At 40.8% G+C, this 24,460-nt stretch overlaps 3 protein-coding genes and 1 long non-coding RNA gene across 6 annotated transcripts; 3 read left to right on the forward strand and 1 right to left on the reverse strand.

The window, feature by feature from the left end:
• Positions 1-40: 40 nt before the first annotated feature.
• Positions 41-7,927, forward strand: LOC135638288 (binding partner of ACD11 1-like). The gene is made up of 5 exons (XM_065151353.1): positions 41-380; positions 6,474-6,577; positions 6,671-6,746; positions 7,009-7,092; positions 7,193-7,927. The coding sequence occupies exons 1-5, from the start codon at positions 234-236 to the stop codon at positions 7,757-7,759; spliced, it is 978 nt and encodes a 325-aa protein (XP_065007425.1). The 5' UTR covers positions 41-233; the 3' UTR covers positions 7,760-7,927.
• A 501-nt stretch (positions 7,928-8,428) lies between these two features.
• LOC103984911 (histidine--tRNA ligase, cytoplasmic) lies at positions 8,429-16,121 on the forward strand. The gene is made up of 7 exons (XM_009402486.3): positions 8,429-9,962; positions 11,603-11,782; positions 11,891-12,148; positions 12,381-12,515; positions 12,613-12,894; positions 14,058-14,198; positions 15,670-16,121. Exons 1-7 carry the CDS (start codon positions 8,535-8,537, stop codon positions 15,970-15,972), a joined length of 2,727 nt encoding a protein of 908 aa, XP_009400761.2. The 5' UTR covers positions 8,429-8,534; the 3' UTR covers positions 15,973-16,121.
• A 4,002-nt stretch (positions 16,122-20,123) lies between these two features.
• On the forward strand, positions 20,124-23,919 carry LOC135638013 (homeobox-leucine zipper protein ROC3-like). Of its 3 annotated transcripts, none has more exons than XM_065150938.1 (11): positions 20,124-20,552; positions 20,636-20,850; positions 20,923-21,040; positions 21,160-21,348; positions 21,446-21,919; positions 21,998-22,099; positions 22,175-22,387; positions 22,592-22,760; positions 22,845-23,113; positions 23,194-23,295; positions 23,387-23,919. In XM_065150938.1, exons 1-11 carry the CDS (start codon positions 20,406-20,408, stop codon positions 23,804-23,806), a joined length of 2,418 nt encoding a protein of 805 aa, XP_065007010.1. In that variant the 5' UTR covers positions 20,124-20,405; the 3' UTR covers positions 23,807-23,919. The 3 variants fall into 3 exon arrangements, with proteins under 3 accessions (XP_065007010.1, XP_065007009.1, XP_065007011.1); XM_065150937.1 differs by having other exon boundaries at positions 20,125-20,552; positions 20,633-20,850; positions 23,387-23,918; XM_065150939.1 differs by having other exon boundaries at positions 20,128-20,552; positions 20,633-20,850; positions 23,200-23,295; positions 23,387-23,917.
• LOC135638015 (uncharacterized) lies at positions 20,897-22,115 on the reverse strand. Its single transcript, XR_010496466.1, has 2 exons — positions 21,977-22,115; positions 20,897-21,820 (listed from the first exon to the last, which is right to left on the reverse strand). It is a non-coding gene; the product is annotated as an uncharacterized LOC135638015 (long non-coding RNA).
• Positions 23,920-24,460: the final 541 nt, after the last annotated feature.

Genomic DNA, 24,460 nt, shown 5'->3' on the forward strand with positions numbered 1-24,460 from the left:
CGGGTTGTTTGACCCTTCGTGATGAAGAAACCATCGGATGCAGCAATCTCTTTGCATGTGTTTCTGAGAACGTTAACGTCACGACAGAGAAAGAAAGTTTCGATGGGGATTAATATCATTTTTTTAATTCAGAATTAGATATGTACACGTGTCATTTTGTGTATGGTTCTCCACAGCACCGACCTATGGTTACACGCGTCAACAACGGCGTAACGGAGTCTGACGGCTAAGCGATGGACTTAACGGATCTCCGTCAGGCCCAAGTCAGAGAAATCCATCAGCTCCGCGACTTCCTCGGCGCACGCCGAATTGCTATAACACCCCCCTCTCTCTCTTTCTCGCCGTCGATAGAAGAATCATCAGAGTCGATAGCCATGTCGGTGAGAACTACTACTATTTTTCTCTTATTGTTTGGTAATCGTGCCGGTATGGTTTCGTCCCTCTTTAATTTTTCGATTTGTGTCCCCTATATGGTTTATCCGGGTGTTTCTGAACCACGATCCGGTTGGTAGATTGGATTTGGGTAGGGGTTTCTCAAAAAACACATGCTGTTTCTTCTCGTCTCTCGTCGATTGTTTATTTAAATGGATGATTAAGATATTGACATGGTAATACTAGGGGTTTGATTATTGGTACAGCGAACTAGGGATTCAAAATTGTAGATAGAAGTTGTGATTAGCTGAAACACCTGTTGGATCATGTTTTTAGTTTGGCGTTGTCAGGATCAAAGATAGGTTATTAAGATTAAAGTTTATTTTCTTTTATTTTTATAAATTGGATTGATATAAAAAGCTTTTGCAGTGGACCAGTTAGAATAGATTGTGTAGTTCGCCCATTTCCTGTGTTGTAACCATGCTTTATAGCATAAGATATGATGATACTTGTGTTCTAATGCCATCTGACATGTTTGTATTTCTAAAAGAAAGGGCTTATGGCCTGATACTCTAGCAAAAATGGTTATTATGTCATTTGTATATTGATTTGCTGAGCTCGGTAGGTTGGCTCTCTGTTAGGCTGTTATTGACTAGTGGTATTTGTTGGCTTACACCTTGTACAAGTTTATTTCATAGAGTTATTATTTGATGTTTTTCCTTATAAAAGCATCCAGGCTTCAGATTCCTTGAATAGTAAGTAGGACATGATCTTGTTATTTGTCATTATTTTGTGAGGGGAATTAAGAGTTAGAATAGCTCAGGCACAGCTAAGGGCAGTCCTTTTGGCCAGAAATATATTATTTTCAGCTTCACTTTTTCCATTTGCTAATACATAATCATCAAGCATAGCTCCTGTAGTCTTTATCTGATGTGTGAACCATTTATTTATAGCTTGATGCAACTCTCTTTTTACTTATCTAGTAACTAATGAAACTATTGTAACTCCTACCTCCGTTAACCTTCAGGGAGAAAAAAGTAAAGATGAAACTCTTTGAAGTGATGCATGGTCTATTAAGGTGAACTATAGGTATGTGGCATTTATGCAGGGTCCATCACCAAAAAGGTTATATATAGAACATGTAGGAGATTGAACTTTTGACTCAAAAGTATCTACTATTTGAAACATAATTTATCTTGTAAAACTTCCCTATCCAGATGTAAACATGCTGTGTTAAGCATAGTTGCTGTTTTGTGGGTAAATTGGGCTATATTGTCCCTTTAGTCAGTCGTGCTCCATATTACTCACAATATCTGCTAACTGAATCATGGAATCTTGTATCAAACATTATGCGTGATAGCCAAAGAATATCCAAACAATAATTTTTGACCTAGTTTTAAACATCTAGATAGTTTCTAAAAGCATGTTTTGGTCATGTAGCAAGCCTCTTGTGGAAGATGTGTGAGAATAGCATAAACAATAGAAGTTGTAGTTGGTCCAGAACAATTAGGAAAAGTAATTGTCTGATTAACAATGGAATGTAAATCTTTGGTTAAGGTGTATGTTACCTCATGGAAACATTTGCTTCGTATATTTTTGGTAAACATATATATTCTTTATGTGACTGCTCATAATTGTGTTGAACTTTGGGATGCGCCCTGGTTGATTTTTCAGTGCTTGTTCAATAGACATATATTGAGTTCGATTATTGATTGGCATCTACTTATCTGAAAGTAGGGGTAGTAGTTATTTGATTTATCAGTTCTCACCATGTTTGCCTATGAAGCTGCACTTGTTTGAAGCATCAATATCAGGAACAAGAACATAAAATAGCAAGTTTACAATGATCCATATATATGTAATGTTACACACACACACACACACACACACACACACCCCACCAATGTCGATCCCAAACCTGGATAAAAAAGGAGGGTTGTGTTAGGTCACTGACAACCAACGTAAAACTATGTCAAATCTCATGAATATGGATCTTAACCGATTTTAGTGTAAAGCTAGGTCGTCGTCTGAAAGTGACGCGAGACACCTTCACCACCTAGGTCTCCCGAATTACAAATGGTGGGCTAGGAGGTCGCCCGGAAGCAACCCATCACATCGACGCTTGGATGTGGTGCCAAGTAGGTGAGGGTTCTCTTATTGTTCTGGACCAATGAGAGTAAAGAAATTAGTCAAAAAATAGAGGGTTTGGTTAGCAACTTGGAATATAGGAACATTTTTCGGGAAGGGTTAGAATTTTTATACAAAATGATCAAAAGAAGAATAAATATTATTTGCTTACAAGAGACTAAGTGGGTAGGGAAAAAATCTAGAGGGATTGATAGTATTGGATTTAAAATTTGATATATTGAAAAAGTTAAATACAGAAATGGTGTAGGAATTGTCTTTAATAAGGATCTTAAGAATAATGTTGTTGTTGTAAAAAAATTTGAAGGTAAAATTATAGTTCTAAAATTTATGAAATGACAAGATGTTTTGAATGTCATTAGTGCTTATGCCTCTTAAGTCGGATTGGATGATCAAAATCAAAAAGAGAATTTGGAAAAGCTTAGATGATATCAATTAAGGAATGTCTATAATAAAAAAACTTATGATTGGAGGAGATTTGAATAGTTATGTAGGGAAAACATATGGTGAATATAGAGGGGTGCATGGGGGCTTTGGTTATGGGAAGAGAAATGAATATGATGGTATGATTTTGGATTTTGCAACTTCCTATGATCATATAATTGTAAATACCCACTTTAGAAAGAGAGATGAACATTTAATTACTTATAAGAATGATCACAATTATAGACAAATAAATTTTTTTTCTCACTAGAAAGGTAAATAAAGTTATTTGTAAGAATTGTAAAGTTATACCTAGCAAAAGTTTGACGAATCAACATTGGTTGATAGTATTAGATATTTGCTGTAAAAAAAATGAAAGAATAAAAAGATAATAAAAACAATCACTAAGATTAGATGGTGAAATTTTAAAGATGATAATGTAAACACTTTTAAAAATAAGATAGAAGAGGAGACAACTTGGAACTTAGATGAGAATAATTTTAATATTATTTTGTCTATAATAGCTAAGAAGATTAGAAGCTTAAAGGAGATTTTTGGTGAAACTAAAGGTAGAGGTGTAACAGACTTGGTGGTGGTGCCAAGAAGTTCAAAAAATAATTATTACTAAAGGATCATGTTTTAAAATTGGTAAAATTATAAAAATGAGAAAAATTTTAAAAGATATAAAGAATATAAAACAAAGACAAAAAAATGCAGTTAGTATGGCAAGATATAAAGCTTATGATAACTTTTATTACTAAAGATTGTGAAAAAGATATACATCGAATTATTAAAGCTAAATAAAGAAAGTATAAGGATTTAGGTAATATTAGATGCATCAAAGACGAAAATCAAAGAATACTTGTTAATGATAACAAAATTAAGGAAAGATGAAAACATTATTTTTATAAATTATTTAATGAATATTACATATAGAACTTAGATTTAATGATAAAATAATAGTGGTAGATTTAATAATCATATATTTATTCGTAAAATTAAAGCTAATGAAGTAAAAGGTGTATTAAAAAAGGTGAATATAGCTAAGAGTATGGGGCCTGATGATATCCCTATTGAGGTCTAAAATAGTTGAAGGGACAAGAGAGTAGCTTGGTTAACTAGCTTATTTAACAAAATTATAAAATTCGAATGGATCTATGATGAATCGAGAAAGAGTTTTTTAGTGTCAATTGATAAAAATAAGGATGACATACAAAATTGTTCAAATTATAGAGAGATTAAAATCATGAGTCATACTATGAAATTTTTGAAAAAAGTTATCGAAAGTAGGATAACCCTTGAAACAAATATCTTTGAAAAGCAATTTGGTTCTATGCCCGGAAGATCAACCATAGAAGCTATTTATTTATTAAGATAATTAATGAAAAAGTATGGAGAGAAAAAAAAAGATTTGCATATGGTTTTTATTGACTCAAAGAAAGCCTATAATAGCATTCCTAAAGATTTATTATGGTGGGTTTTAGAAAGAAAAGGTATATCCACTAACTATATAGATGTTATTAAAGATATGTATAATAAGAAAAGGTATATCCACTAACTATATACATGATAAACTTCTCTGATGTATGTTATTTGCTGATGATATTGTCTTAGTTAATGAGAGCCTAAGTGGAATTAATTATAAACTTGAGCAAAGCCCTAGAAACTAAAGGTTTTAGATTAAGTAGGATTAAAATTGAATATATAAAATATAATTTTAGTGATTCTAAAAATAGACAAGAGAATATAGTTAAATTGGATGGACAAGAAGTCCCTTGAAAGAAAAACTTTATGTATCTTGGATCAATTATTCAAAGATATAGAGACCGATTAAGATAGTATTCATAGAGTAAAAACAAGATGGTTAAAATAACGAGGGGCGTCAAGAGTCTTGTGTAATCATCAGATACATTTGAGATTAAAAGAAAAATTTTATAAGACAATTGTGAAACCAATAATGCTTTATGGATCTAAGTGTTGGACAATTAAGAAAGAACATATATAAAAAATTTGTGTTGTCAAGATGAGAATGTTGAGATTGATGTGTGGAGTTACTAGGAAAGATAGGAAAAGAAATACTTTTATTCGTGAACAACTAAGTATCGCTTCGATAGAGGGTGAGATGAGAGAAAATCGTTTCAGATAGTATTTGTATATGCTATGGAGACTTCCGAATGCAGTAATCAGAAAAGGTGAAATAATTAATGTTAGTAATATAAGGAGAGATAGAGGAAGATCTAAAATGATCTTAATAGAAATTATAAATAAAGATTTAATTTCTTTGAACTTAACTAAATATATGATTTTTTATGGATCTCAATGACGTTAAAAGATCCTATATATATATATATATATATATATATATATATTTGTGTGTGTGTGTGTGAAATATAATATAATATAATATTACTATCAGAAGAAACTCTTTTAAATAATTGCAAAGTACCTAGTGGACAACTCTTAAGTAGATCATGTTCTAGTTATTGCTTGAACACTTTATGCCCATTGCATATATATTATTTTCAAATTCAACGATTGCGCTCTGTTTACGTGGTTGATCATATCAAGCAAAGGGACATCCCAGGAATAAAAAGCCATTAATCTCAAATGACTTATCCTAAGAACATGAAATTGCATTTGTTAACCATGCTTTTCATCTATTAGCTCCATAAGTCTGAGTATCTATCCCATATTGAAGATTATTAGTTGGTTTGTTATATGCAGAAATTCTAGTTCCTCAATTTAGTGTTTAATATGCAAGATTGGATCACCTGTTTCCACTGAAGTCCTCAAATCTTGTGTGGGGAAGTGCAACTGTTCACTTTAGTGTTTAATGTGCAATTGTTCTCACAATCTGTTTCTTTAAGATTCAAGAACTTGGTGAATAAAGTCATCTGAATTCTCATTGATACGTGTAGCAATCTCACGAAATAAGATGCAGGCATGCTATATGGAACAACTGTGGGTTTTAATATTTATTTGGATGGACATTAGTGTCTGAAGAATGCCCTCTGAGACATATAATTTTTGGGATGGACGATTGCAATGGTGTAGATGGTTCCATGCACAGATGTATTTGTATTGCATAACATTGCTATGGAAAATTCATTCCATTAGTTACAGCTTCGATAGAATTTGGTTTGCTTGATAATGAACTACTTCAGTTCTCTTTCCACCAGATAAGATATATTTGTATAATTGTATCGTGTGGCATGACTCTTAGACTTTGGATTGCTTTATAATGAACTATTGTAGTTTTCATTCAGCCACATTGTTTAAATTTATAGTTTGTGGTTGACTTGATGTACCAATGGATGGATTGTTAACTTAAATCTTTTTGAAGTAACTCTTTGCTATTATGTATTTTTTTGTATTTATCTTGGCATAGCTTTTTTTATATGGAAAAGCATATATAGGTATCGAACATTGAAAAGATTTTAGCTGTAAAATATATTAGAACATTGGTACTATCAGTAATATCCTTGATAATCATCTATAAAAGTATTCCTGAACATGTTTCATTTGTTTTACAGGTGAGAACAGTGAAAGTTGGCAATGTTTCCCTCAGTGCATCCGAGCAAGACATCAGGGAATTCTTTTCCTTTTCTGGTGATATTGAATACATCGAAATGCAAAGGTTTGTGTTGCTAATCACTGTCACACATTTACTTCTCCAAATGCTAGACTTCACATCATCTGTTCTTGATGAGCTTCTTGTACTTTCTATTAGTGGAGATGAGCGGTCTCAAGTTGCATATGTCACCTTCAAAAAGTCAGATGGAGCAGAAATGGCACTTCTTCTTTCAGTGCGTAAAATGATTTTAACCTATCTGTTCAAACAGTTCCTTTTCTTTAATAACTAATGTTTGATGTTATGTCTATCGGCAAATCTATCGGAAGTAGTTACTTTTTTCGTGGTCAATATAATGCTCATTGCTAATTCTATTATGTCATTGTGTTTATGCACATCAGTGCGAATTTAAAAAGCAGCAGTAGTTTTAATACTTAATAAGGGACTTTCTTTCGGTCTTCCTTTGTTTATTTATTTATTTTTTGGGAACTTATCAGGGTGCCACGATAGTTGATATGACTGTCATTATAACACCAGCCACAGATTATCAATTACCAGCAGCTGCATCAATTCCTTACATGGTAAATTTGTGTTTATGATTTTCTTATCTTCCCCTTGCATTCAAATGATACATTACATATGATTAAGTTTCTTTTGATGATTTATGCTTTTAATATACAGTCGAAAGATGGTGCTGCCAATAACAAAGAGACTTCGATTCAGAAGGCAGAAAATGTCATCAGCACTATGCTGGCTAAGGGCTTGATCCTTGGAAAGGGTGCATTGGAAAGTGCAAAGTCTTTTGATGAGAAACACCAATTATCATCCACAGCAATGACTAAGGTCTCAAATTTAGATCATAAGATTGGTCTCACCGAGAAAATCAGCACTGGCACTTCTGCCGTCAACGAAAAGGTTTTGGAGATGGATCATAGGTACCAGGTCTCCGAGAAAGCAAGATCGGCCATCACAGCTGCAGAGCAGAAAATTAGCAATGTCGGCTCTGCCGCCATGGAGAACAAGTATGTTTTCGCCGGCGTCTCATGGATGATAGGTGCTATCAACAAGGTTGCCAAGACTGCAAGTGAGGTCGGTACGAAAGCCGTGGAGAAAGCTACGGCTGAGCAACAGCAGAACAAATCATCACCTGAAGATGCTCAGGATAGGGTGCATTCGCCGGAGACTTCTGTAGCTTCACCACCTGATCACCCTAAGAAGCCCGAACCCGTGCAAGGATTGATTCTATGATCGGCGTTTTCTGTTTTCGTTTGTAAATAATGCTGTCATGGTTTCAAATACTCAGTTTCTAAAGATCTGCTGTAGGACTTCTCCAGTTATTATATGAAAGTGGTTCTGTTAATGTATTTGTTTGTAAGAGAGCTTTTATGTATTATGGATTCCACAGGATTGGACATACTTGCAAAAAGTGTTGCATAAATAATCTGACATATAAGATTGCAAACCCGAAGCTTTGTTTTCTATGATTTGTTGGGCCGTCCTTTGGAAGGGAAAGGACCCTCAAAACAATTGGCGATTGCTGCTGCGTGCCTTTATACATTGGGGAGTGACGGCTTACGCTGTGCCCCCGTCGAGTTCTCTGCTGCCGTCTTCTCCGGCGTGGGATATGAGACACGGAGAGGCAAAGCACGAAATATGACGACAACTTGGTCTTTTGCAGGAATGCTCAATTATAAGCGTGTTCAAGAAAGCAAGCAATATCAATTATAATCTGATATGAGAAATCACCTGATGAAGTTTAATCATCTCAGCCAGGCTCGTCCCAGCCGGAATTATAGTATCCGGTCAGGTTCGATCACGATCAAGTCGTCGTCGACAGGGATGGCTCGGAAACTACAGTAACGGTCGAAGATACGGCCCATGGGCTTATTCGTGTTCGTATCCAGATTCCTTGTTGACGTTCCTACTTGCCACATTTCTCTGCGCCATCGTCGTTTAGGGTTTTGGATATCCTTCCTTCAGCCGTCGCTCCCTCCGATCGCGGCCTCGCGACAGATCACCCTCGATGGCTTCGCCCCCGCCGAACTACTCCGTCTCAGTCGGCGGGAAGGGCTCCTCCCTGTCCCCCGCCGCGGTCTACGCCGTCTCCCAGGGCCTCGCCTCCGTGACGATCGACCCCGCTGCCCTCGAGAAGCTCTCCCTTACCAAGCGAACTTCTCCGTTGAACCCCAACCGCGATGGGCCGTCGAATTCCCGGTTGCTGACCTTGGAAGAGTCCCGCGCGGCCCTCGCCGTCCTGCTCAACAAGTTTGTTCTCTCCGACGCTGCCGTCCGCCCTTCCATCCCCTCCCTCATTGCAGACACGCTAGCCCTCCCGTCCGGTCACGAGTCCGTCGATTTCGGCTCGGCTTTGGGGTTTCTGAACTCGATCTTCCAGTTGAATTCAAAGAACGTTGGCGAGATTGAACTCGGCCGCGAGGAGGCTGGTGTCTTCGAGACCTCGTGCGCGGCTTCTGTTGGTGTCTGCGCCATGTTGGACTGCTGTTCCTCTGCTCTGGTGAAGGTGGCAGATGCCGTGGCAGCATTGTCTTGTGAGGCAGCTCGTGCTGATGTATCTGCATTCGATTTGTTCGGCTCTGGCGATGGATTCTCAATAAAGGATGAGACTGATGTGGCCAGCGACATGAAAGTATTGTTGTTTGGGTCGAAGCTTGTGGGGCAGAATGAATCGGGATCGTTCAATGAGATACCTACAGTCAGTGCTAGCTTTAGGGAAGCCGTGAGAACACTCCATGGTCGAACACGGGTTGAGTTGAACTCAACCGTTAAGTTCAAGAAATCAATGGTGTTTGGAAATCACGGAAAGGAGAAAGCTTTTGCAGGTTCAGTCTTGCCACTCGCCATGTCGATGCAATCGATGATTGAAAGTAGCTTGGACCGTTCAAAATCTACCATTAACATGATAAGTGATAATAGCTTACGCCTAAGGGTTGCAGAGGCTTTCTTGAAGGCCTGTCCCAGTTTGGATGGCGTAAGAGATCAGTTCCACTCAATTACTGAAAAGGCTGCCTCTAAGATTGACTATTTACTAACTCTGCACTATGTATATGAATATTTGGTTAAATTTCGGGAGGTTCTTGCTTGGGAGGCAGCAGTGGCTTTGTTTGCCTTAGAAATAGATGACTCGATTGAGAAACCTCAGGTGGATCAAGCAAGCAAGCTTAATGGAGACGTTGCAAAGGGTGAGAAGAAGACTGACAAGAAAAAGAAGAAGGCGTTAGGTAAGGGAACTTCTAGTATAAGACAGCTTCTCAGAGATAGTATTTTGTGCAAGTCCGATCCTTCTAGCGAAAATGTTGTGGTCTTGGTTGAGTGGGCACGTGACCTTGCAAAGTATTTTGATCCCAAAGATACTCGGCTAGATAACCTACTGATAAAGGTGAAGGAAATAGTGGAGAGTAATGAAGTCAGAAGACTTCCTAAAATCCCCAAGGTAAGAAACACAAAATGATTTGATAATGTTTATCTTCTTCTAGTTTGTATATGTCGATTGTTTCTGGACTGTCTTACCCTGGTTGTCACCCTTATATTGTCAAGCTCGTTGGGTTATATCTGTTTGATATTGCATTCTATGCTGGGAGTTACCATCTTTGAACATGCTAAGCATGGACTGTGTTTCTTCACATAACAAGTTTGTAAATTGTTATATGATCTAGGACTGGATTTTAAGTTTCGCCGTAATATTTTACTTGCTTCAAGGCAATTTTAGAACATGTTTTACATTACAAATGTCTCTTATATTGTCAAGCTCCTTCTCTTTATTATATCAGTTTAATATTGCATTATGTGCTGGAAACTAACCACCTTTGGTCATGCTGGGTACAAAATTTATTTCTTAGGCAAATTCTCGGAAAAAAACCCCTAACTTTAAGGATTTCCAACAGAGCGTCCCAACTTTGAAAAATTCCTACAGTGTGCCCTTAATCGTCTGACAATATCATTTTACCTCTACCTCCGTCATCCCACCATCGCCTATGCCCTGCAGTGTCGTCTTGCACCGCCTCTGCCACTGCCCTTGTGCCCTCGTCAGAACCCCCCCTCATCGTCACTCACAGGCCCTCCTCATCGTCGAGGTCGATAGATTCCCCTCGTTGTTGATTGCGAGTGAGGAAGGAGGGGGGCGGCCCATGTGCCCTCGTTGTTGCCCACAACCCCCTCTCGCCATTGATCGCAGGCGAGGAAGGAGATGAGGCGGCTCATGCGACCTCACCGTTGGCCGCGGGCGAGGAAGGAGAGGGCGGCGGCAGCCCTCATTTCTGGTGGGTCCAACGGGTTAGGGGGGAGGGGAGGCGGCTGTTGGGGTCTTGCGAGGGTGAGGCCTCTGCTGCTGGTCATCTCCATGCGCGTTGTCACCTATGCCGCAAACGATGGCCGGCTGTTCTGAGCAGAGGAGAGTGGTTGCTGACAGGGGTAGGCTAGTTATTTTGAAAAAACGGCGCTCTGTAGAAATTTCTCAAAGTTGGGGCAGTATCCGAGAAATTCTCAAAGTTAGGAGCTATTTTCGGAAATTCGTCATTGTTTCTTTACATTTTATAAATTGTTATATGATAATGGACTGGATTATAAGTTCCTTATTCTCAACTTGCATCAAGCATTGTTCTTGGGAATTATTCTGAGGTTTGGTTTGTTTCCATTTATGCTTTCTTCTGCTAGTGGTAGGAATGCAAGAATTGTTATTTTCTTTGTTTTTTTAATGAATGAAGTTTCATTAAAGTCTTATTTTTTGGCTCAACATAACATTTATTCCCTTGCATCTTCAGAAAAAAAAAGTGAACCTCGTGCTGTTTCAAGATTTACTGAAGCTTGATGTTCATAAAAAACATGTGAAAATATTTGAGAAACGAAAAGTAGAATTTTTCTTTCATAATCATTTTCTGATACAGAAAATTCAATATTAGCGACCTTTTAGAATGCCTTTGCATACCTTGATACTCTGTCGACAAACAGGGACACAACATATGTTAAACTAAAACCCATCTATATATTTTCTTTATGTTATTTGATCTCATAAAACATATACAACTCCTTTTATCATTTCAAATAATCATTTTCTTTTTTGGGTATGTTTGTTAGGGCACACGTGATTTTGGCAAAGAACAAATGGCCATTAGAGAACGTGCATTTTCAATCATTACAGGTGTCTTTAAGATGCATGGTGCTGTTGCCCTTGATACTCCTGTCTTTGAATTAAGAGAGACCCTTATGGGAAAGTATGGGGAGGATTCAAAGTTAATATATGACCTTGCCGATCAGGTATATACAAGAATGTTAGTTGTCCTTTTTTTGTAGTGGTTTGTTGTCCTTTGATTTTTAATTGCAAATGGTTTTATTAGCAAGATTGTTCTTTAATTTTTTGTATAGGGTGGTGAGCTCTGTTCTTTGCGATATGATTTAACTGTGCCATTTGCGAGATACTTGGCTATGAATAATATCAATGCATTAAAAAGATACCAAATAGCTAAAGTATACAGAAGGGATAATCCATCAAAGGGAAGATACCGTGAATTCTACCAATGTGACTTTGATATTGCTGGGCATTATGAAACGATGGAACCTGATTTCGAGGTTATCAAAGTCTTGACTGAACTGTTGGATCAGCTTGACATAGGCAGCTATGAGGTAACTTTTCCCTCCATAATTGCACAAAACCATATGTTTTCTGTTCTTAATATTTCATCTTCTTTCTAATATATATCAGAAAACTTTCAACGTGAGACCAACGAGAATTCTGAAAGAAAAAGTTCTTGCCCTTGTAAAATAGTCAGATGTGAGGAACAGTTGTAACTGGCGAATCTAAACTGCTTCTGAATTATTTACGTAGCTATCACAAAGGATCTTTTTTGTTTTGCAGATTAAGCTGAATCATCGAAAGTTACTAGATGGGATGTTGGAAATCTGTGGTGTGCCTTCTGAAAAATTTAGAACAGTTTGCTCAAGCATCGATAAACTGGACAAACAACCATTTGAACAGATAAAAAAGGAACTGGTGAGAACAGTATTGGCTAATTTCAGTGACTGTTAGCTAGTTTGAGAAAGGATTCCAAATATTTTCTCCAGCTTATAAAGCCATTTTTTTGCTTTAGGTTGACGAGAAGGGGTTAGCAGTTGAAACTGCTGATAAGATTGGTGCTTTTGTGAAGAAAAGAGGCCCACCACTCAAAATTTTATCAGAACTAAAGAAAGAGGGGAGCCAATTCTTGGAGAATGCTGGGTCTGTCCTTGCATTGAATGATTTGGAGATTTTGTTTAAAGCTCTTGAAAAGGCAAAGTGTTTAGACAGAGTGGTTTTTGACTTGAGTCTTGCAAGAGGACTTGATTATTATACTGGTGTTATATATGAAGCAGTTTTCAAAGGATCTACACAGGTAAGATATACCTCAAGCATGTTATGTAGGATGTATATTAGAGATACTCTATGGGCTTTTCTGTTGCCACTCAAGTAGCTGAGTGTTTGGTTGAAGTAATGATTATGTTTGATACTCATGTCAACTTTTTAACACAAAGTCACAAACACATTAGAACTAGTTTCAGAGGATTAAAAGTCAATTTAGCATTAATGCAGCATTTTTCCCACTAGACACTGAATTAGAGTATTATCTTAAACTGTCAAGGAAAGATTCACCTAGTCCCTTGCACCATCAATTATGCTTTCCCATATTTGCATTTGAGCATAATTCAAGGAAATATGCTTCATATATTTCTTTAGATAGCTGGAGTTGTTGGTTCTATTTCGGTACCCACTATGCGCGATGGTTTTCTAATGACTTTATATGTCTGGAAGTCACTGTGAAGAGGATGTCTTATTTTTTGTCCACTTTCCATTAGCTGTGTGTTGATGCATTGAAGTTAATAGAATTTCGGACCATGTGTGGATTTTCTTGTTTTAGAGATGCTCATTTATAAAGGCATTATAGTTAGCTAAACTGTATTGTCATATTTCTTCAGTCGCAAACAGGTGCCCATATCCTTAAAATGTGAAAGTAATATTAGTGTTTCTTTGGACTGTCTAGATTTGGGCATAAACTTTTTGCCAGAGATTGGTTACCAGTCTACCCTATCGGTCCCTTGATATGTGCTAAGGAACTTCAAAGCTTATAAACACTCTTTAATCTTGTTCTTTGGGCGAGGGCAACTTTTCCAGGGATGTTGAGTATGAAGTGAGACATTAATTAATAAGAAAAGTAGGTCATCTGCAGAAGCTACATTATCATCAACTTTTATGAGCTTTCCCTGAAAAAAAAGATTGTGCAATGCTTTTTGCCTTAAGAATATACTTTGTGTTTGGTTAGGGGTTAAAATTTCTGGACAAAATCATTCATTTAATTCACCCATCTAGGCAGGTTGTTTTGACCTAGATTATTCAGGTTAAACTCCTTTGTTCAGGTTAGTTAACTTTTAATGGCTCGTGCATTTGTCTGTTACACCTGGGAGCACCAATTTAACCCTACCTAACTTGAACCAATTATATTTTTGTATTATTAGTGAGTTAAGGAAGACTGATTCTTTTATCACTGCATCTGCATTCTAGGTTGGCTCTATTGCAGCAGGTGGACGATATGATAATCTAGTAGGGATGTTCAGCGGAAAGCAGGTTCCTGCAGTTGGCGTCAGCCTTGGAATCGAGAGAGTGTTTACAATAATGGAGCAACTTGAAAAAGACCGGAATCAGGTATGCTTTATTTACAAGCATTTCCTATACATTCAGTACACGAAAGACAGATATTTTCCATTCATTCTCACTTGTTAAACATGGATGATTTCAAGATTTTTTCAATCCCATATGTTTTATTCTTTTATGGACTGTTCGTGTGACTGTGTCATCTATGCTGTGACTATATCATCTGTGCTACCTTGTAAAAGGTGTACATCTCTAGCACTTATGCATTATTTAACATATTCCTCTTTTGTTTTTCCCTCATCTGTTGGCTTGAATACTCCATGATTTTATGACTCAGCCACTATCATACTCAAACAAACACAATAATTAGTTTTATCAGTTGTGCATATGAGCTAAGAGTGAGACAAATGAGTGACAGCACCACTTAACTAACACAAACTTACTAGTGATATTTAGAGTCTTTACAAAGATTTGACAATCCATGATATGAGCATGTGATACATGGTTTTTATTAGTCCCATTTTGAGATTATGTTCTTTGAATTTCACTTTTTTTAGGCCTTTAGGACAAGATGAATTTAGTAAAACATGGGCATGTATGCAGCCTTTGTTGTTTTATCATTCCAATATCTTTTCATGTTCCTTCTTTCCAAGCAAAGAGGGAATGCTTCTCTATATCAACAAGAGACTAATTTTGACAAGGCTAAGCAACCTGATTTTGTATATAGCTTACTAAATTGTTTTTTCCTGGTTTTGGATGATGCTCAAAAGTGGGTATATAGAACAGGGAATTGTTCTGAAATTTTTGCTGCTCTTTTGAATGCTTATATAACATATATGATGTTCATGGGGCTATGGACATCTGTTGTTTAAGAAATTCTTTGGTGTGGTGCTTTATTGTGTGTCCACGTGCATGCATAATCACTTGATGACTGAATCGAAAATTTGATACTTAGCCCTTAGGTCTTCAATTTCCTGAAGACTTCAAGGTTTTGATGACATTAACATTTCTTGTACTTGCTAACCAAATTGCTTTGCTTTTATTTTCCTTTTGCATCTCTGTCTGTTTGATTTGGAGCAAAATCCACCAATATGTTAAACTGAGCCTTTCCAATCTAACAGATCACAGTCATCTGTCCCCACCCCCTTTGGAAGAGACAAGCTTAGATTTTGAATGTACTTGCCTCAGAAAATATCCCTTGGAAGTAGAAAGTGAGTTGAGTGAGCTAGCCGTTGATTGGAAATGGTGGCAAAGAACGTTCGGATTCTAAAGTGCTGTCTTGTTTGGTTTGCTGACTAATGTTTAGGAATTCGATGAGTAGACAAAGATGCTTCTTAATGTGTTTAAGATAATTTGATCTACTTTTATATATTTATTAATCATTTTATTTCAAATTTTAGGCCACCTGTGAAGGTTTGTCTTTAGAAGATAATAAATATCTTTTTTTGGTTATTCTTCATTGATTTTTACTCAAGTTGGTATGATCATGTACATTGCTGGTTCTGATATTCTGATTTTGCAGGTAATCCGTGCCACCGAGACACAAGTTTTGGTGGCTATCCTCGGGAAGGATCTCACGCTGGCTGCAGAAATTGTCGGCCAACTGTGGGATGCTAAAATTAAAGCTGAATTTGGGTTGACCAAAAGGGTGATGAATCACATCAACCGGGCGAAGCAATCTGGCATCCCTTGGATGGTCCTTGTGGGAGAATCTGAGGTGAGTAGTGGCATTTTTAAGTTGAAGAGCATCGAAGCCAATCAAGAAGAGGAGATTCCTAGGGAAAAAATTGTTGACGAGCTCCAGAGACGGATTGGTATTGTCTGAAAAAAGCAACACGGCAGTGAATGCTTTCTTAATTCCCTCCAAAGAGCCAACAGAACCAGACAACACGATGAAAAATCTTCAATAACAGACATTTCGATTCAAAGCATGGAGCATTTTACTTTCTATTTGAGTTGGTTTTTAATCCAAGCAAATGCTTAACCTTGAGAGGCAAAGCAGTCGATGGGCACTCAATAACCTGCTAACTCAGGAGCACTTGATTGGATGCCATGGAATAGATAGACAATACATCTTCAGTAAGAGCTACATTCTTTTCATTTTCTTTCTTTTTTTTATTTTGGCTTGTAAGCAGCTCAAGTTTTTGAAGGGTCTTCTGCATCTTCTGCTAGATGATGAAGTTTGTCACTGGTGATCAATGAGACCTCCATTGGTATTTGATCCTCCACACTTGCTTGTGTTTCTGTATAGATGTGTAGGGGATTGTTGTAAGGATGACATGTTGATTTATCGAGGTTTTCTTATCTGATACAGAACAGGCAGTAGTCGTAGTAGATCTTTTTCAGTGTGCTTGTTGGATAGGATTCCAAGGGAATGAATGCTACGTCATTCTATCCTCCAATGACACACCGGACTTGTCAACGTCGTTTGTGTCCGCGATACTGTAACCGGATGAGGCTCTTATCGGTAACCTTGAAAACAGGGAGGTCGGAGAGAGGGATGGAAATCCAGCCTTCCACCCTAACAGTTTCCTTATCGATGCACGAATCTTAAAGCCAGACGTCCAAGGTTCCAATCTCATCGATGCGCAACTCTTAAAGCGAGACGGACGGACGGACGTGGCTCATGCAGTGCCCTCATCGCACGAGGGTCCAATCTCATCGATGCACAACTCTTAAAGCGAGACGGTTGTGAATCTTACAGTATCTTCATCGCACAAACGTCCAAGCAAGACACCCAAGGTTCCAATCTCATCGATGCACAAATCTTAAAGCGAGACGGTCATCGATCTTACGGTATCTTTTTTCGCACAAATCTCTAAGCGAGACGGCCAAGGTTCCAATCTCATCTATGAACAAATCTTAACGCAAGACGGACGTCGATCTTACAGCATCTTGTTTGCACACCTCTCTAAAAGGGGACGTCCATGGTTTCAATCTCATTGATGCACATATCTTAAAGCGAGACGGCCGCGGTTCTTCCAACAGCATCCTCATCGCACAAACATCTAAGCAAGACATCCAAGGTTCCAATCTCGTCCATGCGCAAATCTTAAAGCGAGTCGGACGTGGGTCTTACGTTCCAATCTCATCGATGCACGACTCCTAAAGCGAGACGGACGCAGATCGTGCTGTGCAGCGGACCCCCAATGTCCCGGCGTCCCCTCCGGCCCTCCCCCTCCCTGCTGCGCTGCGGCGGCCCTCCTTCCCCACCTTGTCCTCGCAATTATAAGGAATCCCCAAGGCCGCAACGAAACAAGCTTGGTGGAGAAACCGGTGGGGAAGAATGACGGGAACACGAAGCAGCAGCAATTTACGATCGCCATCTTCCACTCCGATCTCACTCGTACGGTTTTCTTCTGCCCGATGAAGAAGAGGTGTAGTTCCGAATCATGTTCTTCGAGGATTAATGCATATTTATATTCACTACTTCAAAATCTTAAGTTCGAATCTATATCTACGTTTCCTTTTCAGTGTTTGATATAGATTTTGTTCATATCTCAATCTTACACCTTTGAGATCTGTCTTGATTTCTTCTTATTCATCTTTGGGGTGATTACACTATCCCAAAGATGTTTCACCTATTTGGTGTAAATGGTGCCTTTGTCATCTCTTCTTCGTCCGTTTTCCTCTACTAGCTTTGGTTTTTAGACCAAGTCAACTGCGTCATACTACTCCCAACAGTCGTGCAAACATGTCTGGATGTCATCCCACACTGCGTTTTGACAGAAACTTTAATCTCGTGAATTCATTACGCGATGACAAGTTTGTCTCATGATGAATTACCTTCTTGTTCATTAAATTGCTTTGCAGATTTCAACTCGAAGGACAAATATCAGAAGGTTACATCTCTCAGCATCTGCAGTCACTTATCACTACTCTCTTTTATGGTCTGTCTCAGAGCTCATTTACCCGCGCCTTCAATTTTCTTCCCCAGAACAGTGCTGTGCGTGACGAGCAAGCAAGGCCAGTGAGCACCCTTTCCACACATTCGAATTCAGCTTCTTATTCCAAGAAATCGATCGTTGTGTTCTTCTTCCATTTGAGTATATTTGTGGCGAGACTTTGCGAGCAATAGTTGCTCGTGTTGGCATGAAAGAAGGAATCTTCCTTTTGAGTATTCTGTGCTATGTATTCTACCCTCATTTATATGACGCGACTTATCCTTGCAGCAGAATCTGATGAACACTAGTGTGGCATCGAGAGCACATATCGTGCATGAGAAGTCCCTCCCTATTCATGTCCGCACTTCAAAGAAGCAGTGGTGTCAGAGAATTAGACGTCACACAGCGATGCTACTTCGTTTACCGAAGCATGCCACTTTCTTTAGCGACCAACTCCCTTCGATTTATTCCTACCTACGCTCTGCCCAATACATCCTATCAAATATATGATCTATACGGCTGTGTAATATTAATGTCCTTTTTGTCTCTATATTTTAAAAAATTATATTGATATCGATATAATTATAGAATTAAAATATTTATATTTATTTATCCTAATATTATCGATTTTCTTGATGAAAATAAAAAAAATAAAGTATAAAAATATAATCTTAATATTTCAATCAGTAGTGACAGATGGTAGTATGGATGAGTGACAAAAGAGTTATCGATGCAGATATCAAGCGAAGTTGTTATGCATTTACATTGGAATCGACGTCATCCGCCACCATCGATGTATAATATCAATGTCCTTTAGGGACATCTTAGTTTTTATATTTTAAAAAATTATATTGATATCTCTATAATTATAAAATTAAAATATTCAGATCTATTTACCCTACCTAACATCATCAATTTAATCAATAAAAATATAATTTTAATATTATAATCAGTGATGACGAATTATAGTACTAGCGAGTAATGAAAGGATTGTCAATGAAGATGTCAAACGATACCGGTCTATATCAGCATCGATATCATCCGTCATCATCAATTAGAATATTAAAAATTATTTTTTTATTTTTTTATTTTTATATTTTTATTAGTAAAATTAATTATGTTAAGATAAATGGATCAAATATTTTAGTTTCGTAATTATATAGATGTCAATATAATTTTTAAAATATAAGGATAAAAATACTAAATGTAGCTAACTGATAACACGTAAATACTACGTCCAATATATCAGCTATATGGCTGTGTAATGCCAATGTCCTTTAGGGGCATTATAATCGACGTTGGCGTCCAGAAGCGTGTGAAGCGTCGCTTCGCCTTCCATCTACGTCACACATGGCACCACGTCGGCGCCACATGGAGGACACCTCATTCTCAAAACCCCATCAACCTTCCTTGCGACTGTAGCTGGCGCCGGGACCCACCAATCTCAAGGGCAGCACTCTTCTCGAGTCAAAGCTGGCGTGACCTTCCTCTTCGAATCCAACGCCAGATCGAGCGAATCGGAGCCGCCTCATTCGGTGGACCCCACCGGCGTGGTGGGTCTCACATAAGACATTTGGCAAAAAGCGAAAGCGCGTGATGGGGGCGAGAGAGAGAGAGAGAGAGAGAGAGAGAGAGAGAGGGAGAAGGGGGAGGGTTGACTCGCGGGTCAGGGGAGAGAACGCTGCTCCGGAGGCGACGAAAGACACGTGTCCGTTACGCCAGGCGGAGCAGATTCCCTGGCGGGGAATCGGTTTCTGCTGCCCGCAGTTAAAGTCGCATTTACCACCACCCGCTCTCTCTCTCCCTCTGAAACCTCCCTCCCACTAATTACCCCCACCGGTAATAAATAATTACTACCAATAAAGCTTTTAGTGAAAGAGAGTGAGTCTTCTTCTTCTGATGGAGAGAGAAAGAAGAGTTAATACCGTTTGTCTGTGAAGCAGCACAGAGAGAGAAAGAGAGCGGGGAAAGAAGAAGAAGAAGAAGAAAAAGCTTAAGTGTAGGTCCACGAAGAGGGAGAAGACAGGAGGTCTTCTCTCTTGTTTTCTCCTCTCTCTCTCTCTCTCTCTCTCTCTCCCAGAAACACCGACAGTGGTTAGTGGCATTCATTTCTCGCCATTACTGCACTTTCCTCTATCCCATTCCTCCTACATTTCTTTCTTTCTTTCTTTCTTCTCAGATCTCCCCTTCCTTCTTCTTTCTTTTGTTTTCCTCGTGTCGTTGTACTCTCATTCTTCGAGGATCTCTCCATCGACCGTGTTTGGTTCTGTTTACTTGAAGATGGACGAAGTGTGGTTCTGAGAAAGGCAAAACAGTCGAGTGTCTTCTTGTTTCGAGGGCAAAAGAAGTGGAGGTCAAGAAAGAGAGGCTAAAGATGTATGGAGACTGTCAAGTTCTGTCATCCATGGTGGGAGGCAACGTTGTGTCACCCGATTCGCTCTTCGCCTCTTCGATCCAAAATCCTAGCCTCGGCTTCATGGCTAACATGCCACCATTCCATGCCTTCTCCTCCATCATTCCGGTAAGCACTGATCTCTTCCTATACCTTACCCTACGCGTTCTCAAAACATTGTCGCTAAGATTTGGTTGTGGTGGCGTAAGAAGGAGGAAGGGATGATGTTGATGGGGAGGGGTGGGAGCAAGGAAGAGGAGATGGAGAGCCGCTCTGGTAGCGGACCCCTGGACGGAGTGCTCAGCTGCGGCGAGGACCACGACAACGAGTTGCAGCAACCGCCGCCGCCGTCGCAACTGCAGCAGACGGCTGCGAAGAAGAAGCGTTACCACCGCCACACCGCCCGGCAGATTCAAGAGATGGAAGCGTGAGACTCTCACCACATCCATCTCTGTTAATGATATGGTATGATGTGATATGATTCGATGGCCATTAATAGGATGTTTAAGGAGTGCCCTCACCCGGACGAGAAGCAGAGGATGAAGCTAAGCCAAGAACTCGGCCTTAAGCCTCGCCAGGTCAAGTTCTGGTTCCAGAACCGCCGGACTCAGATGAAGGTGCGTCTGCAACCCTTCATTCATGCATCAGTACCAACAATGATACAAGAATTAGATGCTATTCGTTGTGGAAGAAAGCTTACTGATATGCATGGGATTGTAACTGCGGCACGCTGCAGGCTCAACAAGACCGGACGGACAACGTGGTGCTGCGAGCGGAGAACGAGAGCCTGAAGAACGACAACTTCCGGCTGCAGGCAGCCATTCGCAACGTCGTCTGCCCCAGCTGCGGCGGCCCGGCCATCCTCGGCGAGATGTCCTTCGACGAGCAGCAACTGCGCATCGAGAACGCCCGGCTCAAGGACGAGGTACTGAACCCTAACCCTAGCTCCTCCCAGAACGACGTTACCTCCACATGCACTTGCTCTTGCTATCATTTCCTCTGTTCACCACTTCAATGTGCAGCTTGAGCGTCTATCCTGCATCGCGTCGCGTTACAGTGGCCGGCAGTTGCAGCCATTAGGGCCGGCACCGCCTCTACTGCTCCCCTCTCTTGACCTTGACATGGGCATCTACTCCAGACACTTCCACGAGCCGCCGGTGGTGAGCTGCACCGACCTGATCCCCATCCCGCAGATCTCCGATGAGCCCTCGCCGTTCCCTGGCATGCTCATCATGGACCAAGACAGGCCATTGGTTCTCGACCTGGCAATGACGGCAGCAGATCACCTGGTCAGGATGTGCAACACGAACGAGCCGCTGTGGATCCGAAGAGGTGGTAGCACCGTGGAGGTCTTGAACTTGGAAGAGCATGCGAGGATGTGTCCATGGCCGATGGACCTGAAACAGCAACAGGGGCGGTTTAGGACGGAGACTTCCAGGGACAGTGCCATGGTCATAATGAACGGCATCACAATGGTGGATGCCTTCCTGGATGCAGTGAGTCAATCTTTTCCTAGATCCATGAATCGTCTCTGTAGCATCATGAGCTCTTACCCTCTCGGTTACTTTGTCCAGAACAAATGGATGGAGCTGTTTCCTTCCCTTGTCGCAAAGTCCAGAACGGTGCAGATTTTGAGTCCCGGAGTTCCCGGCCACGGCAATGGCTGCTTGCATCTGGTACTTTGTCGGATCACATCCATGAATACATGTTGTTGTTGGCATCTGCTTTGCTCATGTTCGGGCTATTAACAGATGCATGCAGAGCTGCAATTTCTATCTCCGTTGGTGCCCGCCCGTGAAGCTCACTTCTTCCGGTACTGCCAGCAGAACTCAGAAGAAGGCACTTGGATTATAGTCGACTTCCCCGTTGATGGATTCCGAGATGGCATTCAAAGCCCCTTCCCCTGGTATAGAAGGAGGACTTCTGGTTGTGTCATCCAAGATATGCCCAATGGGTACTCCAAGGTACGGAAACTTGATTTGCTGTGTTTATGTATCACCGGGACAAGAAAAAGCTCTTCTATGTTCTGGGAATGTTGCTCACCTGCCATGATCACTTCTCTAATAGTAATAGAGGACATGCTTAAGAATTTTATGGAGGAACACAGGAGAAAGATAACAAGAACAAATCAGAGTTACCTGCTTTATACCTCATATTTCTTTGGGCAGGTGATCTGGGTAGAACATGCAGAGGTGGAGGACAAACCAGTGCATCAGATATTCCAGCAATTTGTCAGCGCCGGGGAGGCATTCGGAGCTACACGCTGGGTTTCAGTCCTACAAAGGCAATGTGAGCGGCTCGCGAGCCTTATGGCGAGAAATATTTCTGACAATGGAGGTATCTCTGCCGATTAATCCCCACAGAAAAGTCCTACACTGAACTGTGTTGCGGTTCTCTCATCCGTGTACTCTGGTGTTTCAGTTATCTCATCTCCGGAGGCGAGAAAGAACATGATGAGGCTGTCACAGAGAATGATAACAACATTCTGCACCGGCGTGTATGCCTCTGGAATGCAGTCATGGACGGCGCTCTCGGATTCTTCCGATGACACGGTCCGGGTGACAACTAAGAAAAATACTGCACCCGGCCAGCCAAATGGGGTTATTCTCACGGCAGTGTCCACCACATGGCTTCCTTCCTCCCATCACCAGGTGTTTGAGCTTTTGACGGACGAGCAAAGGAGGTCTCAGGTACTTCGTGGTTTGTTGTTTACTGCAATCTGCATCTTTGTTCGTGTCTTGAGGTAGCTACCTTCTTGTGTCTCGTTCAGCTGCAGTTGGATGTGCTCTCCAGCGGGAACTCGTTGCATGAGGTGGCTCATATAGCCAATGGCTCGCACCCGAGGAACTGCATATCACTGTTGCGTGTCAATGTCAGTATGCCCTCCCACGCACTTCATCCTATTTTGCTTTCGATTGCCGATTGAGATATTTTCTACGTGCATGTGTAATCCACTCGCTCAGGTAGCAAGCAACTCCTCCCACAGCGTGGATCTCCTGCTCCAAGAGAGCAGCACCCACCCCTCCGGTGGCAGCATCGTGGTGTACGCCGCAATCGACGTCGACGCCGTGCAGGTGGCGATGAGCAGCGAGGACCCGTCCTACATTCCCCTCCTCCCGACCGGGTTCGTCGTCTCGCCCGCCGCCCGCCAACCAAACGCCGGGACCAGTAGCGGCATCGATGGTCACGCCACCGTCGGATGCCTGCTCACGGTCGGCATGCAGGTGCTCGCCACCGCCGTCCCCTCCGCCAAGCTTAACCTCTCCACCGTCACCGCTATCAACAACCACCTCTGCAACACCGTGCAACAGGTTAGAGCCGTGATCGCCGGTGCCGGTGGCACGGCCATGGCCGAGCCGGCTGCCGTGGCGCCGGATCAATAACACGAGGAAGTGACTGGAGTTACCTGAACCCTAAGTACTGAACCATTAAACCTCGTCAACATGTCTCTTCAGTGACGATGACCCCCAGTGGTCGTGTTGGCGAAGTAGAAGGCGGGGTTCAAGGTAAACTCCAAGGATGGTTGTGGAGTCTGTAGAGTGTCTAGTTCAAGTGGCAGCGTCGTACTGTAACATGTCAGTGGAAGAAGAGAGCCCAAGGAGACTAGTTAGGTTGAAGGAGGGAAGTCAAGAGCGCACCAGATGTGACCCTTCCTCGCTGGCGAAGCCCATCTCACGAGGGGAGGAGGGCGTTGGTTCGGGAATTGACTTCTTGCTCTGTGGTGGTCTGCTTCCTGTTGGTTTGTGTTTGTGTTTGTGTTTCTGTTGAGTTGCCTCGGATGGGGGTTTGGTTGGTAGAAGTGGATTGAATGATGCATGCTGTGCTGGAACCATTATGGTTATTTATGTTGTGTATTCATTGCTCTGTTTGCCTATCTTCCTTTTTCTTTTTTTCCGACTTGGGATTTGGTGTCAGGGACCAGCCACGGCAGGAGAGCCTTGATGAGGCTGCTGGCCGCGAACAGAATCAGCTCCAGCACTGATCCAGGTGGACATGGTTGCAGCATCTTTGTTCTGCTAGATATTCTCCATGAATGA

This window comes from Musa acuminata, chromosome BXJ3-5 (assembly GCF_036884655.1).
Source record: "Musa acuminata AAA Group cultivar baxijiao chromosome BXJ3-5, Cavendish_Baxijiao_AAA, whole genome shotgun sequence".
In the NCBI taxonomy this organism is placed as follows: Eukaryota; Viridiplantae; Streptophyta; class Magnoliopsida; order Zingiberales; family Musaceae; genus Musa; species Musa acuminata.

Excerpts from the sequence above, each read along its gene's own strand:
- LOC135638288 (XM_065151353.1), top strand. The coding sequence starts at position 234 with ATGGACTTAACGGATCTCCGTCAGGCCCAAGTCAGAGAAATCCATCAG. Across the intron at positions 6,578-6,670 it reads GAATACATCGAAATGCAAAG|TGGAGATGAGCGGTCTCAAG; the intron begins GTTTGTGTTGCT and ends ACTTTCTATTAG. Across the intron at positions 7,093-7,192 it reads CTGCATCAATTCCTTACATG|TCGAAAGATGGTGCTGCCAA; the intron begins GTAAATTTGTGT and ends TTTAATATACAG.
- LOC103984911 (XM_009402486.3), top strand. The coding sequence starts at position 8,535 with ATGGCTTCGCCCCCGCCGAACTACTCCGTCTCAGTCGGCGGGAAGGGC. Across the intron at positions 12,516-12,612 it reads AACAGATAAAAAAGGAACTG|GTTGACGAGAAGGGGTTAGC; the intron begins GTGAGAACAGTA and ends TTTTTGCTTTAG. Across the intron at positions 12,895-14,057 it reads TTTTCAAAGGATCTACACAG|GTTGGCTCTATTGCAGCAGG; the intron begins GTAAGATATACC and ends TCTGCATTCTAG.
- LOC135638013 (XM_065150937.1), top strand. The coding sequence starts at position 20,406 with ATGTATGGAGACTGTCAAGTTCTGTCATCCATGGTGGGAGGCAACGTT. Across the intron at positions 23,114-23,193 it reads ACGAGCAAAGGAGGTCTCAG|CTGCAGTTGGATGTGCTCTC; the intron begins GTACTTCGTGGT and ends TGTCTCGTTCAG. Across the intron at positions 23,296-23,386 it reads TATCACTGTTGCGTGTCAAT|GTAGCAAGCAACTCCTCCCA; the intron begins GTCAGTATGCCC and ends CCACTCGCTCAG.